At 40.0% G+C, this 21,484-nt stretch overlaps 1 protein-coding gene across 1 annotated transcript; it reads left to right on the top strand.

Moving 5' to 3' along the window:
- Nucleotides 1–215: 215 nt before the first annotated feature.
- Nucleotides 216–7,896, top strand: rab18a (RAB18A, member RAS oncogene family). Its single transcript, XM_061805838.1, has 7 exons — nt 216–438; nt 2,892–2,947; nt 4,391–4,452; nt 4,687–4,759; nt 4,998–5,116; nt 5,597–5,663; nt 5,906–7,896. The coding sequence occupies exons 1-7, from the start codon at nt 371–373 to the stop codon at nt 6,073–6,075; spliced, it is 615 nt and encodes a 204-aa protein (XP_061661822.1). The 5' UTR covers nt 216–370; the 3' UTR covers nt 6,076–7,896.
- The last annotated feature ends 13,588 nt before the right edge of the window (nt 7,897–21,484 follow it).

The following is a 21,484-nucleotide window of genomic DNA, read 5'->3' as shown; positions in this document are numbered from 1 at the left end:
CCCATTATAATTCGAACTACATAATGTTACAGTAGCTTCAAATAATACGTTTTAGGAATATGGCTTGATTTTTAACATGTAAAGTAATTTACAAATATCATTATTTAAAGTCTGTATACATTTTTTGGGGAGGGGGGGGGCACTGCTACAATATGGCGGCCGCTCTGACGCATAGAAAAGGCGGAAGAGTTTGCTAAGCGGAAGTCCATGTCAAATTTTACCGGAAATGGTTGGACTCGGGCTTGTCACCAAAATAGTGTCAAATTGAGACGACCCAAAGCAGTAAACGGGAATGCTAGCTGTTGTGAAATATTATTTAAACGGTCGTTTGCGTTATTCTGTATAGGCTGACAATTAGCCGTCGGAGGCAATGGAAGAAGACATACTGACAACGTTGAAAATACTAATCATTGGAGAAAGTGGGGTCGGAAAGTCCAGGTAAGTAAGAGTAATCAGGGAGGGAATTGATGTCGGAGCTAACTGCTAAAAGCTGACTATCCAAACCGCGAGCTGCAGAATGTCTGGTTAAAACAAGCGTGTTGAAGTCGATACACCGTGTTTTATTTTGATGAAAAATAAAGTCAGTCCTCGTATGACTCAGTTTTTTTTTTTGTATAATACTATAATTAAAATGGGCTTGCTATTTGTTAAACACGCAGCTAGCTGAACAGACTGATAAAACGATCGAGTTTTACAATATAGAGCGTCGTGTCATGTGATATTTTATAATCCAAACTGGAACGTGTCCCCGTTGTAAACATATTCTCACAAGACACCATTTATTGTGTTTCTGCATACGAACAATGCACGCTCTGAGGCTGTAGCATATACCTTGATAGCGCGGTGGGTCAGAAGTTACTGACGTCTTGGGGGAACCCGACGTACAAACTCGTGACTCGTGAATTTCCTTTTTCCATCACAATTTCAGTTAAATCATTCATCCATCCATTTTCTTAGCCCCTTATCCTCACAACAGTCGCGGAGTGCTGGAGCCTATCCCAGCTGTCATCGTGCAGGAGCCAGGGTACCTCTTAACTGGCTGCCAGCCAATCGCAAGGCAAATAGCGACAGACAACTGTCACGCTCACAATCACACCAAAGGGCCAAATTTGAGTCCAAATTGATTTGAGTCCAATTGATGCAGGTTTTTGGAATGTGGAGGAAACCTTGAGTGCCCGGAGGAACCCCACGCAGGCACAGGGAGAACATGCAAACTCCACACAGGTGTGGCCGAGATTTGAACCCCCATCCTAAGATCTGTGACGCCAACGCTCTAACCAGTTATCCCACTGTGCCGCCATTATAATTTATTAATCAATCAGTCTAACTGTTTCTCTGGATACCCTTTCTGTTTAGCTGATCTGTTACTGACATTTGACATGATAATGGTAGTCATGATAAACTAAGTTTTTTTTTTTTTTTTTTTTTTTATCAGTAAATGTATTTAGCTAGAGATGTGCGTATTCAAGTATATGTTCACATTTGACAGGTTGTGTTCAGTCTGAGTCACTGCCAATACAGAACACATTCAGACGCATTAGTCTTAATAACTTTAGTGACTGCGTACAATCATGGTGACTGCATACATGATTCTTGATAGCTGGCCTGAGTCATTATCCATCACATTGCAGACTAAAGCCAAGAGTGCAGGATGCTTTCATGAGTCATAGCAACGTGCAAGAATTATTAGGTTGATGGAACGTCATCTTTTAAGGCAACCAGATTTCCAAGCATTAGTTTGGATCAATAGGAAACTGTATACATTGGGTTTTGTTGTCATATTCATATGACTTTGCCATTCAATGCCATCACCAAGGGATCCAATATAGTTCACATTCTGAGTTTTAGCCTAATAATAAATCTCACTTAATGTGACATTTAAATAATAATTTGGAATATGCAGGTTATTATTAATGTACAGTATCATGTAGTTAGCTCCAGTTATCAGGTGCAGGAAAATCATGAAAACCCTTGACTATCATTGGAAAAAAATTGATGAACCCTGTTTAGATTCAGCAAATAGCCAACCCAGAAGGTTGGAAATAGTCTTAAAACTATTTTCTGTTCTTCTTAACATCATCCAAAGGCAGGAGTAAATATTTCCAGCGCACTTATAGACATTTCATTTCATTTTTTTGTTGTTGTTTTTAATACCTTGACGCGCTATTCAATACATTGGCACTGTGTGTATGGTTGAGAAAATGTACAAAATAATGCCCTTTTCCTGGAAGTGCCACTAGTTTTCATAATGTGATTACAGGTATGGCTAAGCAATCAGAATAAATAGCAACACCATGCAAGACCCAGGTCTGTTTATATTTCCAGAAAACTCATGATTTTGTGGCCAAATGTACCGATGTACCCGTACAATGCCTTTGAGTGCATCATCGAGGCCAAGGGCAGTGTTTCCAGAAAGCAATTTTCTGTTATTACACACATAAAAAAACCAACTTTTGGATGGGATAACATTGATTTAATTTACCAGCCTTTAAGTCATCAGGGAGAGAGTTTTATCAGAAAAATGGCTTCGGCACAAACAATGCATATTTTGCCATTCTTCAAGATTGCATTGTGTGTGCACTCGCTGCTTCAGCATTCTCTGTCGGAAAAGGGTTGTACTTCGGTCGTTTCAGCGTACTTCGCCTCACCGTCAGGGGGTGTGAGTCAGACATTTACACTTAATTGCATGAACCAGGTAGTTAAGAATGAACTCTTGTCCTCCCGACCACAACCTTGCAATGATGTCATCTTGCTATTGCGTAAGGTTCACCACATGGCAGTCAATTAAGCAAGCCCGATTCTCTGACGTTGTAAAAAAATGTGGAAAAAAAATTCTGCTCTCTTTAGTGATGTGTCAATTAAGCTCTCTGTTTTCTGGATCCTCTCCACAGCCTCCTCCTAAGATTCACAGATGACACGTTTGACCCTGAGCAAACAGCCACAATAGGTGAGTAACGCAGACAAAGTCATTCGGTGATATACTGGAAAGGCATCATGTGATAAAAACCAAGAAGTGCAAGAATGTATCAAAATTACTTGAGCACAGTGGAGAATCTGATATAAAAATACAGGAATTTCCTGAGATGAAATAGAAATAGAGGCAGAGAGTACCAAGTTTTTGAAGTTTATTTAATTGAAATCATTTGAGTGTAGTTTCACTCTCTTTTCTGTCTGATGGGACTGAGTTTAGAATTTCTAGGGCACAATGATGACTGTTCAAACAATAACTCAATCGTTTTGAAGCCATGTTTTAAAAAAAAAAAAAAAAAAAGTATTTTCCAAGGTTAAGGCTTGTGGCTACTGTTTAACTTGGCCAGCTGGTATTCTTTGACAAACAGATGTCTACAATGAAGTCCAGCGTCCTCTGTTGATTTAAGATTTTAACAAAGTAATTTTTAATCTGTTGCTACTCTTTTTCCGTGGAAGTATTAATACCACCTGGAGCAATACGGCCGATTCACGCTTTCTTAGTCCTTTGTCACAAGTTATTGTTGACACAAATCTTGATTGCGTTATGTTAAGCAGTACACTGCAGCACTCACGGACCTACAGTGCATATGACGCGATAAATGAGCGCTCACAGATTATTATCGCAGCTGCTCACCATTGTGTACAGAAAAAGAAGAGACAATAAGATGCCATCTGTTTGGATGGCGTCTAGTTTTCATGAATTAGTTTGAAAGCTCCGAGTCTGCTTCCTGGAAAAAATAATCAAATTTCATGGCCAATTATAATGGAGAGACTTTTCCAAATCAGAAATGTTTTATAGATATGCAGTCAGTCACACTTCTGCAACAATATATGAGCGATCATCAGTGATCCAGTGGTTTCCAGTGTTTTAAAGAAGTGGTCAGATATATTTCTGTGTGTATCATATGCAAATGTCTTGCATATCCGCAGTATGTCCGTTATATGGTCTTTTCCCATCAGATATATATATTTTTTCTGTTCTTTTACAATTTGCCGTGCTTAGAAATGAACTCATTAGCCATACAAATCTTTTTTAGGACAACATCAGGCTTGTGGGACATTCTGAGGACAGTGCTATCTTGAGTTACAAGTGGCCAAACTTAAACGTTTTTTAAGTTGCTCGGTCATTTTTTTTTTTTTTTTTTAGTACGAGGTGCAGACGCAGAACTAACTGCATCTTAAACAGTTACCCAGACTAACTGCAAGACCCGATGTCCCTCAATGGGCCACACCCCTGGAAGGCATACGTGTGTGTGTGTGTACCAGTGTGTGATTCTTTACAATTTTTCTTATGTTTGTCTTTTACATTGTTTTTTTTTTTTTGTTTGGTTTTGCAGACTGGAATAGATTCATGGCATTTTAAAATGACTTTGGCCCTACTGCAGATTGAATATTGACTGGTTGCTTTTTAATTGTCCAGGTGTTGATTTCAAAGTGAAGACCATCAGTGTAGATGGTAATAAGGCAAAGCTGGCTATATGGGTAAGTGTGCAATCATTCAATGACACTGCATTCAAATACTGTACATACAGTGTGAGATTTTTTTCACTCCTGTACTCTTACAATTGAATCCAGTATCCAGAAGATGGCACTCATGTGACACTATTTCCACTTTTCACTTATTCTGGAGTTTCTCTTCTTTTTGTCTTCTGCCATGGTCTTTGAGTTGTTAGATTCTATTTTCCCCCCCATCAAAAATGAGATTATCTGTTGCAGGACACTGCTGGACAGGAGCGTTTCAGAACCCTGACACCGAGTTACTACCGTGGTGCACAGGGTGTCATCCTAGGTAGGTTATCGTCATGCAGCGGCAGGGGTTGTTTCCGTGTTTCCTCGGCTAATTTCCACTTTTAAAGGGGAAAAAGAATATATCATGTATTTATGTAAGTTCAAGGCAGCACTTTGTGTATTATCGACCCGATGCTGTATTTGCTGTTAAAAAAATTACAAAAATGTACTACATGAAATGTGTAGATTTTCAATTGCCTTTATTGTCAGCTTACCTCTTATTTGTTTGGTTCGGCCAGTGTACGATGTCACGAGGCGAGAAACATTTACCAAACTGGAAAACTGGCTCAATGAGCTGGAGACATATTGTACAAGGAATGACCTTGTGAAAATGCTTGTTGGAAACAAAATAGATAAGGTGAGTAGAGTTCTTGTTTTTCCTTTATTTTTTATATCGCTATAGATTTGACATTTGATTTTTGACCGTGAACAACAATGGATTTTTAGTGTAGTCTATATTATTTCTAGTTTTTAGTTTTTGGTTTGTCATCAACAGGAGTTATTATGGGCTACCATTCACAGTGATCAGACATTTAATATTTTTTAAGCCATCACGTAAGGTCGAATCCCAAAAGAAGTCCAAAGTAAAGCACAACCAATGGACAAATGGCTGGACTAAATGAGCGTGGCAGACCCACTCACGTATTTCTGGCAGCTCGTATTAAACCAGGATGCCACTGGCAGTGAACCGCTAAATAGAGAATTATGAATTTATTGTCTCTTGTTTTATGAAAAAGGAAAAAAAAATCCCTTTTCGTCCATGCCCTCAGATGTTCACAGTAGTTGACAGCTCCACCCGGCAGAGCTCAAATAAGCCATTACTTCTTCTTTGTTTCAGGAAAACCACGAGCTTGACAGGGGCGAAGGCCTGAAGTTTGCAAGAAAACATTCCATGCTTTTTATAGGTAAGTCAGGAGGATTCCCTCCTCCCTGGAGAGCCACTGGGCACGTTGCAGTGGACTATTACGAGAGGGGAAACCACTTTTTAAAATGGCTCACTAATACTCTTAAGAGGAATTTTTGTGCTTGTCTATTTATAAATTCGACTTCCAAAAGTCAGATGCACCGCACTCAACTTTTCCCCAGTCTTTCAAAAGGGTTCATGCCCTGAGCATTTACTGTAATTTTTTTTAAACTATCCTCACAGAGGCGAGCGCAAAGACCCGCGATGGCGTTCAGTGTGCGTTTGAGGAGCTAGTAGAGAAGATCATCCAGAGTCCAGGATTATGGCAGAGTGAGAGCCACGGCAGAGCAGTTCAGCTCACCGATGATGATGCTGGAGGTGCCGGCTGCGGCGGATACTGCTCGCTCTTCTAAACAATGCGCGTCCACCCAAAGCAATTTTCCAACGAACATGTGTGAATACCCAACACACACCGACACAAACTTCTGCTTCCGTCCTCCTCCCCTCACTTGTGTTGTTACGAGCTGAGAACCCTGACTGTGGGATGGACCGTTCACCCTGCCTGTGTTCACACAGGCGTTACTCTTTGCACATGTTCTTTATAAAGTACGCTTGAAATGCAAAAGCTGCTCAGCCTTCATCTGAACAACACGGGCCGTGCGTGGTGTGTTCGTCTTGCCTCATTTTGAGTTGTTGAACATGGGGTTGCAAGATTTTGTGATAGAACTAATTGTCAGTCTACTCTGCAACTCAATTTCTTCTCAAAAGGAAGTAATTTTGATGAATTAAACCAAATGTGTATAAAAGCGTCCTTCCTAAGTAGTACTAGGAATTATATTAACCAAGTGTATTTTTTTGTTGCTATTGAAGGAATATCTTACTTGAGCAGGCTTATCTGTATTGAAACAGGGTTTTATGCGTCGCTCCATGGACACAAGTATTGGGACACCAAGCCATTACACTTACACAAGCTGAAATTGAGATAAATACACCACCTTGCTTCCTAAAGCAACTTCCTCCGCTCCATCTTCTTGATGGAATTGGGGGTCACTGTTCGTATGACCTCCTCCAAACAAAAAATATGCAAGTATAGAATTGTTCAAAGCGTCATGGTGAACGGAAATTTTAAGGTCAACCCACGGAGCCATCCCCTGATTCATTAATTAGTTGGTGACGACAGGTTTCCCAAAACTTTTGTCCTTAGTAGTTCCGTACACACCACAATTTGGATTTGGAGATGTTCTATAATGCCAAACTGTCTTGGAAGTCCCTCGCAAAGACTCTGAACGGCTTGGGTCCCGCCCTCACAACTGCCTCATTTGCTCCGAATATAATAGATTTAGCAAGTGTTTTGGATGACATTTTACCACTTTTATTGACTTTGACTCCTAAAGCTGTGGTGTTTTTTGTCATGAGGGGATGAATCAAATGGATCGGGACCAGAAAAAAAAAGCTTTCCATCCAACACCGAAGAGGGGAACCGACTCTTAGAGTCAATGTGGCTCTTAAATAGTGTGAGACACTCTGGCGCTCCTTCATTCAGACAGATAATATCAGTGATATCACTAACAGCACTGCATTCTGTCACGATGAAGGAAAAGTGTTCAATATTAAACACTCCAGCAAGTGTTGCCGAAATTTGAAGAGTCAAAAAAAGGACCGTGGTCATTGCCCTGCGCTACTAATGGCTTTAACAGTAGTGCTGGTGTTGAATCTGGGAAATGTACAGTAGTTCTGACCATCTGATCTTTTAACACAGGGATTGTGAAAATGACATGACTAGGCTGCAACAATGTCTAATCACAAGTGGGATTTTTTTTTTTTTTTTTTTGGTTCTTCTTTGCATGTGGAACTGCCTTGCCATATATTGTTTTGGCCTGTCTTTCTTGTCAATTTGTATTTAGCTCAAAACACTGAATAGTTATTAGCAACAGTGTTATTGAACACAAAAGGAGGAATTGTTGGAATAATGTTATATTACTGCATAATCCTATTATGTCTGCCTTTTTTTTCCTATTCAGAGAAATGAAACAATTCCCGTGTACATTTCGTGTAGTTTAGCAATTGATGGGATAATTCCCAAGTTGTACAGATGAATGTATACATATTCACTGCAGACTTCCCTATCTATTGAAACAGTTGTTTTTTTTAAGTAAAAATGTTGTTGCTACTACACACACTTTAAGGTTTGTTGAGGCGCTGTTAATGCAATAAATAATGAAAAGGAAGCATTGTCTATTTTTGTGATGTGGTCTTGCGTGGAGATGACCAATAACACTGCTGTCATGGTTGCCGTGTTGGAAATGTCGCTGTTAGGTGAGGGCTTCTTCAGTCGGCACCCTTCACATTCCGCTGCCTTCAGAATCAAGACGTGTGTTTGAACAGTGTCAGAGGAAGCCTCAGACCCCAGACGTGTGATCGAACTAAATCATATTTTTTGGCAGGCTTCTCGGGGAAGCACAACCACAGCCATAACTCATCCTACCAACGCTTTAACTGGGATGTGCATAATTCCTGGGCGATTATGAAAGGCTTAGGGGCTGGCAGCGTGAGCGAGGACGCTTGTAGCCTGTCCCTCATCTCCTGCCACAGTGCGGGCCGCTGTCTGGAAATATGTCTCAGTCAAACATTAACTGAGGCCTTCATGTGGTGCGACAGTGCGCTGAGCTGTAAGCGCTGCCATTTCCTCGTGCCTACATCGGAAAAACATCAGCTAGTAAGGAAGGTCGTGAGCTGACAAATGCTCTATTTTTGAGCCATTTTAATTTGGGTGGGGGAGTGCTGGGCAAAAAAAAAAAATGCCTCCAAGATCGTGAAAAATTGTGACTTCTTTCCCAAAATTGCACCAGGCCTCTGCTGAGGTTGAACATTTTTACTTAGATCAAGTGAAAAAAAAATGGGCAACTAGTTTCCTGATAGACCAGTTCCACAACTACTTGTATAAAGAAATCAACCTAAGAGGCAATATTTTTTTTTTTCGTTTTGACTGTTTTGGTTTCGTTTGCTGTGTTGTGTCTGTATTCAGGTTTTAGGTCTGTGTTTTTTCTCGAAGCCTGTCTCTGTGACCTTTTTCAACACTGCATAAGTCTGCATTTTCCAATGCTTTTTTTTTTTTTTTAAACTGGCCTGCTGTCTTGTGTGAAAGGTTCTGATTCTTCACCAGTTGGATGTGGATTTGTATCAGAGTTGTAAGAGCGGTGGAGCACTGCCAACCATTGCCAGAATGTGAAGTATAAAGACCCTGAGGGACAGAGTGAGAATTTGTAAAATTGCGGTGGGGTGGCTCCCTAAGAAACGGGAATTTTTATTAGTTTTAATGGAAAAAGCATAATCAGCAATAAGAGAAAAATCCTTTCCATATGGACTAAATAAAAATGTAAGTAGCATCTTCAGAAAACATGTTTCCTGAAATTTAAATGGGACACATGATTGTTGAGACAAAAGTGTGATCAATATTACTGCTGAATATTTTTGTTTTTTGTTTGACACTATTAGCAAAGCAAATGTATTTGTATACCGCATTTCATACACAAGGTAACTCAGTGTGCTTTACATGATTAAGGGCATTTAAAAAGAATGATAGAACATTTAAAACGGGATAAAAACAATAAAAAGGACAAATACAATATTAAAAAAAGAATTAAAACTGTATGCGGTCCAAGTAATATGATAAAAAAGTGGATATATTCTAATGTATATAAATTCCTGCATCTTTATCTGAATCATCAGATGAATTTAATGAGTTCATCAAGTGTCACAGTGACACAACTTTTCATGTAAATTAGTGTTTCGGATTTGTATAATCCTGCGAACCAACCAACCAGCAAACGGTATTAAAAACGATACAAGACAAAGGCTAAATGTGTAACTTTGTAGTCTTTAGGATGCTTGGTTGAGCGAGAGTGTTGACATTGAAAGTGTTCGATCCTCAATTCCTCCACGGACCCGTCGACGTGTCCTTGAGCAATCAATCAAACCAACAGTTGTGGATGTCATAAATTTCAATAAGCATACTGCACGAAGCTACAAGTAGGCACTATGGCAATGAGGCCCATATGCACCAATCACATCAGGCTGTTGATGTGAACGATAGACTAAACACAGTTTGGAACTTTTAAGAAGGAGAAGTCGAGAGCAACTCTACGGGGACCACTTGGCGGAATTTTTTTTCTGTCCGTCTGTCAGTCTTTCTCCATTTATCCAACCACTAATTGTCAAGAACAAATCTTCCGTTAATGAAGTCTTGTCTCTCTTGCGCCTCTGCTTCGCCAGTATCTCTGCCGTATATGGCTAAAGCTTGGAGGAACTTCTCAAGGGAGCTTTCAGTGCTGCCATGTGTTAAAAATGTTACTAGACATCAGGCATCATTTCATAAGGTGTCGGATTCCCGGGCGTCACTCACTTTGTCATGCTCATGGCTACACTGAGTGCCTCGCTGGCTTTTAAAAGCATGGAGGATGAGTGGAAAGATCATCCGCTGCCATGCATTTGGAAAAGTAATATGTTTATCATAAGGACGAGCTATAGCCTATACTCTGGAAATGAAAATGTGATGGCCTTAGCCCGGAGTGAACCAAATTCCCTCTTTTGATGATCTGCTACGACGCCCTTCTGCCGCTTGAAGGCCTGCTGATTGTGTCCTTGTTGATGTTGAGTTGCTGTAAAGACAACACAAAAAAATTTGGATTTCATACTCGACGGACATCAGTGGGTTTTTTTTAAAAATCATATTCCAACTGAGAATTACAATAACACAGTTATCGATTCATTGCTGTGCTAGACCTCGCCATAGTACTTCGTAATCATGTTATAGGGGTTCGTTTTTGTACCATTTCCTTTGAAATACTCATGAGAAAATTTGAAAAGAGTAAAAGCAATTGGGAGAGGTCTTATCGATGATTCCTTCTTTCAACACATGGGGCTTGTCATATCCTGGTAGCTGGGCTATATGTCTTCCCATCAGTCGTACCAAACAGCTTTAAGTTAATAAGAAGAGGCTGCAGGAGCTGGGAACCTGCACCCTGACCCTTTAGCCTCGAGCACATGTAAGTTAGATCAGCTATATGAGTCTATAATTGAGTTTGGTCATATTTTGATATTCAGTCAATCTAATTTAAACCCAAATGGCTGTTTTGTAACTCGCTTTTATTTTCTAAAACAGTGCCCTGTGGACAGGGCCAAGAGGAAGTAGGAGATGAGGACTTCTCACCCTCGAAAAGAAAACTCCTCTCACAGTCGGGGACGCTTTCATTCCGGCCTTGGGTTACTTGTACAATGAACATCTGGACCAAGCACAAACCAGCACTAGAGGAGTGGTGTTTCTGTTGCAGAGATGACTTTTGGGTACCAAATTCCAAAAATGGCAGTAAGTGCATTCACTTATCAGCACAATATCCATAAATCACCATGACTACAAGGCTTCTGTACCATCTGGCCCCACGCGTCCTCAAATTCCACTAGAATGCCGTCATTCTGTGTGTCAGGGTGCCCATCCGGATCTGTACAACATGGAAGACCCATGTAGTCAAGCCTTGAGCTGCTATAATAAACTAATCTCTTTGTATCAACATGGCCTGGGTGTTAGTTTTCCATACGGCTCAAACATTGTCAATGATTTTACACTCGCTCTGCTGAAGCGCCCAGCCCCCAGCGGGGAAAAATCCACATTAATAAACTGCCTTCTGCGTGAAATGATTGGCACGTATAGAAACAAATGCGTTATTTTGTGTAAATAATCTGCCCACTATGTTATAATTGCACGGCTTATTTTTCTTAGCCAAGCCGATTTTGGCTTTGAGGTCAGACCAGAGAAATTAACTGCAAACCGCCAAGACGGAGAGATCCTGATTTCTCTCACTTTGAAGAGACAAAAAAAAAAAAAGTTCTGGAAGGCAATAGAAGATCGACCACTCTAGACTCAAGCAAGTGAATCTTATGGGAATACACTGACTGGTTAAAACCCTTTGGCGTTCGCCAATTTCTCTTTTCAGATGCCAAATTAACTTCTTCTGTCCAAAGATCATTTGTAGCCGTCTGTTTATGTGACGAGAATCTGTTGTTTAGGTTAAAATCCAGTAACCTCAGGAAATAGAGTGTATTTTAACCAATAGTGGACAATTGGATGTGAAAACACAGACCCAACCGCGACATGTCCTGGTCTCCCACCTGCAAAGCTAAAACGTCAAATAAAGTTCTCCCCGAGGTCGTTTCGGACCCTGGTCACACAAACACACGATACTTCTTTCAGGCCATTTTAACTTTGTTTCAACTGTCCAGTTTGTTGTGAGTGTTTTGTTTCATTGCGATAATTTGGGCGAAGAGGCAAGACAAGTGTTTTGTAATGGCAAGACTGTTGATGTTAGTTGTCCAGGTTCAAGTACGGTACTGAGAGTGTGTGCGTGTTTGTGTGTGTGGGGGGGGGCGGGGGGGTGAGGGGGGGGACACTGCTTGATTAATCAAAGTACAATTTATTTTTCAATGTTGCACTCACAATGCTTTCTGTTGACATTAACAAGACACATAATTCGAAAACGATGTACTGTAAATGTCACAGTCAGCTGTGTTGAGTCTTAACTTTCTGTCACTCACCTCCAAGGAACAAGCGGGCGTCAAATGTTTTCAAGCAAATCCATTTTTTTCTAGTGTTTTGAAAAATTGAAAGTCAAATAGTTGAACTCCGCCGAGTAGGTTGAAAAGGTGCAATTAGTACAACGAGTAAATTTCCAAAGGAAACAATAATAATAATTTAATAATAATTTGGGTTCCCTACAACTGTTGCATTTGCAACTGAACAAAATGTAGAATTTCAGATAATTGCTTTAATGATTTAAATACTTTTTCCACTTCACTTTCAGCTTGTCGGGAAATTTAAGCCAGTTTTGAGAATATTATACCTGTAAACAGTATTATAGGATAATGACATATATTGTATACGGTGAAATTAATCTTAAAAAGTTTTGGGTCTGAACTGAGTTTTGCTTTTCTAAGAAGTGGGATTGTGGGACCACTTTTTTTTTTTTTTTTTTTTTTTTTTTTACCCCCAGTTGTAACTGACACCTTTAGATGCCTCCGAATTCCGAACCAGATGTCCGTAGATGGAGGCCACCTCCCTGCACGTGTGACTCGGTCCGACGGTCGCTACAGTACCGACAGGGCAGCTATTTTGGCTACACCTCACCACCTTCTGTTGCAATGTGGCTTCTGTTATCACCCCGCTGACTTTCAGCTCGTCTCGCTCCTCCCCGGTCTTATTTTACACGAGCCCTTGCAAACACCGAGCCAGGCGTGGACTTGTTATATTAGACTGGGTCGTCACCCCGACCGCTGTCTTGTGCCGTCCTGGGGCTGTGAACAGATGGTGTTACAACGGCTACGGTGCGGCTCGAACCTCACAGATCTCAGAGTGGCCCCCAAATTCAGTTATGATGCGGGATGCCTGAGCTCAGCTTGCCAGCAGGCAGTGGTTCTGTGTTCAAATATTTACATTCATCCAATCCAGCATCAGACAGTAGCACGTGTATGTTTCAGGTCGCTCATGGGATGCCATCCCTGACCTTTGCTCCTGGATATCAAGTACTGACTGCTGCCCTTTACAATACAGTTGACTCAAAGCAACACGAGTAACTTGACCCATAAAATAACAGCCTCACAATCATTTTTGATAGTGCACGAAATTATGACAAGGACGCTATCTCTCGTTATCACCATGGTGACACTAAATAGCCGACCTTACGAGTGAATTGTGTTGCCGGACCTATCATCAAATATCTTGTGCTGTCATTACTCGTATATGACAACATACTAAAATGAAAACAATTACAGGATAGTCCTGTCTTATGATACATGATACAGGATAGTGCTCCTGTGAAGCCCAGTGACTGGCCTAAGGCCACAGGTGCTAAGTTAAATGGTAAAACCCGATGTGGGTGAGGTTATGTAAATTATCTGAATCAGGATGTCGAAATTCTGCAACATTCAGAGGTGAATTTCGGGAGGTGCCTGAAAGACCCTTACTCACATATGCTATTTTGGCTGATTGTATTTCGATTCGGGGAATGTTTACTCAGCAACCCCTCCCACTACACCCCCTTGTGGGGAAGGAATCTTTCATACACAATAACATTTTAGTGGATTAAAATGCTGAGTAGTTAGTGACTCTGGTAAACCAGTAGCCACAGTGGCTGGTGACCATAAAAGACGTCAAGTACTGCATGAAGTATACATTCATGATTCACTTTTCATGAATTCAGCTTTTAGTTGATCTTTTGTGATAACTTGTCATCTATTTTTTCCTGAAATGTTGACCTATTATTAATTTTGTGCTAAGGCTAAAGCCCTTACTACTATAAAAGTGGTGCTTGGGTACCATTCTTATTACATCTTAGTGCCAAAGAAAGGAACTATGTTGAAGTGAAGTGGATGATCTCCTTGACTGGCATAAACTCCAAAAAGTGGTGTTTTGCTGCCATTGTGTGGCATCTATAAGTAATTGTAAACCATTTTATGAGGTTGCAATTACTCTTTTACGTTTGTTAGTCACAAAGCGCTTGCTTGCTATTGTTATATTACAAATTCTTAGTACTTATATGATTTTTTTTTTTACATATTTATATATATTTTTATTTTCAGGCATATTTTTTTTTCCAAAATTGGTTATATTCCAAACTGTAAGACCTCAGGGGCGTTGGGCTATGTATGGTTCCACCATATAATAATTTTTCTTGCTTTCATTTCAATCACTCTCCACCTTTAGTCCTTCATTTCAATTATGTCTTGTACCAATAACCAAAACAGAGATTCACAATTTTACTTGATAAAACAGCGTTGTCAAGAATCAGACTCCAGAACATCCGTATTTGCTTCCTCCTCCGGTTTACATTCAGTGAAGAGACAACGCAACTCTCGTTTCACATTTTCTTGGTACAAGCAGTGAATAATCGCTTCAAATATTGCCTCCTCCCCCCGACATTAACAGCCTGAACATGAAGACAGATTGTTTGATGCCGTGGCTAGTCGGAGCAGAACGCGATTAGATGTTTCTGTCCGCAAAAGTCGACTGAAAATCACAAACTGACTTCATCAAACTTCAACTCACCCGTGGTCCGATTGTGCGTTCAGACAGTTCCATAAGCAACATCTGGAGAAATGAACTGCCACATTGGCTTGGTATGCCCATTTGATTCCAGATTTATGGTAACATTTCAGTTTTGGCTCTGATTGTGTACTTACAAAATGTGAGGCCTGTTTATTTGCTAGCCTTCAAAACTGGCTGTTACACTCCTATACAAAGCTGCCTGTGCGCTTTAAGGCCCCTAAATCTGTCTCTATGAGTCGACTGGCTTGTCTAAACATCACAATACAGTATACCCTAATGAAATAAATGAAATGTGTGTGTGTGCGCATCTGTGTTTAATACATCTATATGCCATCCTTTTAAAATATGTCCAGACACTTTCACCAAGTCTGAGCATATGGCGCTCGGCTTTGCACAGAACATTTCCATCGATCAAAGGGATTAGACCCTGCGCATTTCACAGATACAGTATCAACACATGCACACGGCCGAGGCGGACAAGCGACCGGATTCAAGCTCACTCTGTCAACAATATCCCTTTTGTTGCAAAGCGTTAATATTGCGAGGACCCTGCAGGAATCGCACACTGCCAAACCGCATTCCTCCGGCAGCTGCCGTTTCTTACATCTGCCGCGTTGACGTGGTTTCACTTGACTGTTCCGAGGAATTTATTTAGCCTTTCTGTGATGAAATATTACACAGAGCCGCCGGGCCCAGCTCTTGTCCGTGCCTTATTTGTGAGCCCATAGCTGTCATTATGTTATGAGTGCTTGCGGCTCCTTGTTTTCCTCAACAGTGCACTCCTGCTTAACCCAGTGGAAATACTGCAGTTTCTGTCCTTGCAGAGCAAAAAACACTGTTTTGATGTGGGTGTTGGGTTTATAAGGTATGTGGAGTTATGACACAGATATATGCCAACTTGCCACAATATTGCAAGCACTTTTAAAATTGAATGAAATCAATACTCATCAATGTTATGTCAATCAATCATAACAGCATAAAAAAATAAATGATGCCCAGGCACATATAGACAAACAAATTTCACACTCAGATACAGTAAACACCTACGGACAATTTACAGAGTGCAGTTTTTGGGGAGAGTGGGGGAACCACCTGCAGAAACCCCACAAAAGCAGGCGTGCTAAACATTATACCCACTCCATGTAATGCCCTCCCAAGATTCTAAATCAGAGCGAGTTAAGAACCGGAGTGTATTCAATTTGACATGAGAAATGAAGAAGTGTTCATGCATTATTTATGTAATTTGTTAGAGTGAAATAATTGCACCATGTTTATTGATATCTCACAATGTGGACTTTTTTTTTTTTTGGTTTGGACTCCCCGCAACGGCCACACACACAAACACATAATTTCCACATAAAGTTGGGATGGGGAAGTAGTAATGAGGTAAAATCATTAAACGATGATGTGACTTCAAACATATGGAGCGAAGACGGCGTTGCCAACAGATACACGCGAAAATGATTAGAATCGAGGAATTTCTGCGCTTAAAGGGCAAGGGCACATCTCGAGCTGATCCAAACACATGCGCTGCGGATTACTTTGGCAAATATTTGTCAAACACTCCAATACGTAGTTACATCCTCAAATGCCAGATCAAACTCATCCTTGCCAAAAGGAAGCCTTTCAGTTAAACGTGTCCAGAAGAGCTGTCTCCGAGTATTGCGCCATCCGTGATGGACCGTCACAGTGGAAACGTGATTGTGGTCGGACAAGTCAGTGTTTTATGTCTTTTTTTGGACGCGATTGTCGATTTACGTGCCAGAATTAAAAAGGGCTCTCCATGCTATTAGCTGCAGCCAGAACCCATCACGGTATGGTTTCATCAATGCAATCAACTTCAGGGCAACGACTATTCCAGGGTTAATGCACAGACCGTAGATTTTCATGTAGGCAGTCCTCACCTGATCCCCAGAGATCATGTTTTGGCAAATTTGTTTCACCTCAAACTGTAATCAAAGGATTAACTGTACGCATACATTTAACTTTTTCTTTGGCTTTTGGTAACACTTTCTCGATAAGATGCATTGATCTTGTGAATTATTTTAAGCAGGAAGTCAACATTATGTCATGTGTGGGGCTTTAGTTTGGAGCTACAAAGCGTTTTTGTGTACATTTGGCTTTTTCTTTGGCTTTGATGGCTTTTTCCCACACGTATTAAAAAAAGGACCAGTCTGAACGAGAGGTGTTTCGGAAAAAACGTGAATATGAAATAAAAAAAACAACAGAGTAAGAGTAAAACGTCACCATATTTGTTATTTAAGTAAATTACAGAAGGAATGATCAACTCAAATGAGGAACATGCAGAACATAACCTCTGCTACAGTTTCATTGTTACATTTTACTATTATTAGTGTTTAACTTCTTTTTACTCTTATTTGACTAGAATGTTCAAATGTTATTCATTATGAAAAGTGCATATATTGCGTTTTTTTTTGTATTTTTCACAACACTATGTTGACTGGTGAAACTCCTGAGTCTTTCATTAACCACTGTATTCATTTTTAAATATTCCAAAAGCAATTCTATTCTTATAAGAGGGGAGAAATATTAACTCCAGTTTATTGTTGGTTTTGTACACATAAAAAAACAGTTTAAAACATGCATTAAAAAATAAAGTAAGCTCTGAAAGTTGAGTTTGTAGCAAAGACACAGGGAACACAATTGTGAGCGATATTTTAAGATTAGGGTTAGCATAACATGTTATGGCTTTATGCAAAAAGTAATATGAGTGATGGAGATAATTCATTAAGAGTTCCAGGTAAGAATTTTTCTTTTTTTTTTTTTTTACTCTGATGTAGGAATAACAATCTAGCCAATATTGTGTCGTGCAACTAGAAAAAAATCGCAATGGCTCAATACAACTGTCAGTCCTGTAGGATTTGAAAGATGAATTTTGGAGGGCAACCTAACGCCACACAGTATATAAAAACAGCAATCCTATAATCATGGCATATGTTTGAATTTATTTTTAAACTGTACTGGCCCAGCCGCTGACAACACCCGAAGTGTAGGACACACTGCTGGGAACAAATACTATGAACTTTTTACCTCATTCAATCTACTGTACATATATAGCGAGTGTCAAATTCAAGGCCCGGGGGTCCACCACATCATTTTATGTGGCCTGCGCAAGCAAATTATGTGTCAACTTCTTTTTTTGTTTTTTTGGGGGTAAAATTCTAAAATTGCAAATTGTCTTCACTTTTCATAACATTGAATATTTTTAGTTTTTTTTTTTACCAAGCAATCTTTTAAAATAAATTTAATAATAGTTCAATAAACTTATTTTTTTCTGTTTTCAGATTTCAAAACTAGTCAATCATCAGTTTGTAGTGTTCCGTCGTGTCATACTAGGAGACAATGAAAATATTTATATGGGTTCAAAGGCATAGCAGCCGTCTGATTCGTACCATAACTATGATGTGCCAGCACGACAATGATGTGTATTCATAAAGTTTATATCTATTAAACCTAATTGATTTGAATTATATTTTAACATTAGTGTTCGGTTTGAATTGATTTGTAAAAATAGTAACATGTGACTAAGTTTCCAGTAAACAACTAGCGAATGTCCCACAACTTTTACCTTCAAACATGAGACATATTGTAGTGCACATCTTTGGGAAAGACATTTGGTCGATTGGGAAAGACAAGGAACACATTTTTTTCTCCGTTATGCTTCATTTATTGTCCATTCCATTCCAATTAAGGTCTGCATGCGAGCAGCGGAAGTAGCTCATCTGTGAAGCCTTCGGAACCGCAGGGTCACGGTTCGAGCTCCTCTACGAACAAAAAGAAATTGCGTGCGTGCCTGTATGTGTGTGGTCTGTTTTTCTGTGGTGTGCAGCAAAAAAAATAAATAAAAAAAATACATACCAGAATGTAAATTGAATTTGCCGTTGAGGAATAAAAATGAGCACAAATAAAAGCGAATAAAAGAGGTCAAACGTAAAGCAAGAAATTGAGTTTAAAAAATTACTTGACGGACCATAAGGACTCGTTTTAAATCAAAAGAGACCGATTCCTGTTCCAGTTCATAGAAAGTGTCTCCTTTTCAGTCAGGCACATTAACTCTGGCAACTGTACAAAATGATTAAAAAAAAGGAAAAAAAAACGTTCATCTATTTCCAACGTCCACAAGTCAGTACAGTATGTGCGTTTCCACACTTCTGTCCTGACAAGCACGTGACTTTACTTTCTCTCTTTAAAGCTGGCAGTCAGCCAATTTTGCAGTTTGATGTCAAAAACATCAAGATGATGATGTCCACTTGGAGTAACACTGTCTTTACTCCCATTTTGTTTAATCTTTGTTAGCTCTTTATGTGCATGCATCGGGCACAACATTTGGTACGTCTGCACATTATAATAAAATTGCCAACTATTTTGATTTTTACAAAGGGAATAATCCTCTATCTGGATTAACACTGTTGGACAAACCAAATTTAACATCGCTAACAATAACAATGTTAGCATGATTAAAGCACAAAGATAAAATTATTTCATTAATTTTCTCGTCTCGGCAAACATGAAAAAGTAGCTATTGGTTTTAGAGAAGACAGTTTATGCTCACCACTTGGATGATACTGTACATTATTGAGTAAATTATGAGAAACAGCTGTCACTATGACGCAGTGCAGTTCTAAACCAGAGTAAACCACATTGCAATAATAAACCTATCGTAGAAATATTTCATTGAATCTGAACATCGAACACGACACTGTGTTATTTTGAAAGCAAAATATTCGCTGTTGTCATGGATATCTTTATACATAGTTTATAAAATGCATAACGTATTTGTTCACACTCTGTAAAGACAAATTGAATTATTGCTGGAAAGGCTTTTGCTGTTATTTACGGAGTGGTTATAAAATTTGTTTAGTTCATTTGGTTTTCATGTGGTCATAGAAGGTATAGGCCAAACATAGCGTATAAACTATGCTTTAAAATAAATTATGCTATTCATCTTCCACATTGTAGACCTCAGAATTTCGTTTTCATAATATAACGACAACTCAAATTGCGGACTTGCCATCAAAGAAGGGAGGCTAATTTTGGGACTGTAATTAATCTGCTCGGTAATAAGACATGCCTGACCATTTGTGCGCAGTTTGATTATGTCTGCTTTTCACAATATCCATGACCTGAACAATGACCTGCACACATCACCTTCAGCAAACAGCCATTCAGTTACGGCCGAGCCAGAGCAGCTCAAATCCTCAAAGTGATTGCAAGGCCTGACCACATTGATAATCAGTTCATTCTTTCGGGGCTCAAACAATTAGCCGCAGCAGTTTTTCTCATATTTGTATTCGGCAGCAGGTATAAGCTTTAATGAACACGGCATCCTTCACATCGCGGTGGCTAATTACTTCAGCATGTCGCAGGAGTCATATTTCCTCATCAAATGGGAAATTATTTTCAAGACATTCTTGTATTTTATTTCGCGGTCTGAGGTTCACTTTAGGGACAACCGACCTGCCGAGGTAAAACCTGGAGTCTGTCAAACGACAGGCGGAGCAAAGCGACAATCTCCACTTGTCCGTCTTCTGAAATTATCACATTTTTTAAAGCAGAGAGGAGGCATGGCGCAAAAAGCAGCATGGAATATCCCAAAAGTACGGCTCTGAGTTCAACATGTCATTGGGATTCCATTTGCAAAAGATGAGAAGCTGAGACATTTTTGTCGTGCGATTCTTTCAGGGCCGTTCTGAGGTCCTGATGCGCATGCAGGAAAACAAGCGGGCCTGCATGTTTGGACTGTTGGCAGTCTCTGCTGGCGCTGACTGACAAAAGAACCACAGGATGCTGCGACGTCCAGTTTGTGGCAACTCCCGCTACCAGTCTGGGACGGGCTCCTGTCAACATCTGTCTGTCAAACTCTTCTTACAATCTTGTTTTCGCTCTCATGTTCTCTGTGGCGCAAACAAGGTTCATGGCCTCTACTCGGGTTTGGCTTCGCATAGTTGATCCACGCCAGAGGCTGAAGGACACCTAGGGTGCCTTTCGACCCAGACACTGCACAGAGGCCATCGAGGCTATTGACAGTATCACACAGGATTTTCAGCACCACAGGATTTCAAATTATATGTTAAGACTTCCTTAGGTATCCACATCACAACAGCAGATATAGAAAAAAAAAACCAAACTGTAAGTATTTATTTATTTATTTATTTATTGCTCCTGCAGTTGCTGTCCTCTTGAACTCACAAAAGACTGATTTTGATCTGATCCTAGGCTATACAAATAAAGTATGATGCCAAACATCCCCCCCGAAGGTAGCAAAATACACAGGGGATAGTGACGGCCGGGACTCAAACCACTAATGTGCGGCATGAGGCAAACACGGCTCGCCACTGTATACATTCAGCTCTTCTTGCCATGATTACTTTGTTTAGCTCTTAAAAAAACCGCTGCGCCTTGTGCGTCATAAACAAACAGGCACCATTTTGTGATGAGCCTCGCGTTGCGGCCAAGTGTTAGAATCAAGAGCTTAGTGTGCCGACATCAACAACGGAAAACGACCATTCACATCAATGAAATGTTCTTCACTGGCAAATGTGTTCCTTTTGCTGAGAAATGGCAACAACTTGAGACTAAAACATGACAACATTATTGTCTATTTTTATTGACCTATTTTGTGTGAGACGATTTCTGGAACAAAAATGCAAAATCGGCTGGATTCTATGACAATTTGAACAGAAATAATGATGACCGCATCTTAGTTT

This window comes from Syngnathoides biaculeatus, chromosome 19, assembly GCF_019802595.1.
Source record: "Syngnathoides biaculeatus isolate LvHL_M chromosome 19, ASM1980259v1, whole genome shotgun sequence".
In the NCBI taxonomy this organism is placed as follows: Eukaryota; Metazoa; Chordata; class Actinopteri; order Syngnathiformes; family Syngnathidae; genus Syngnathoides; species Syngnathoides biaculeatus.
The sequence above is the reverse complement of the archived record's forward strand: the minus strand, read 5'-3'. Positions and strand labels throughout refer to the sequence as shown.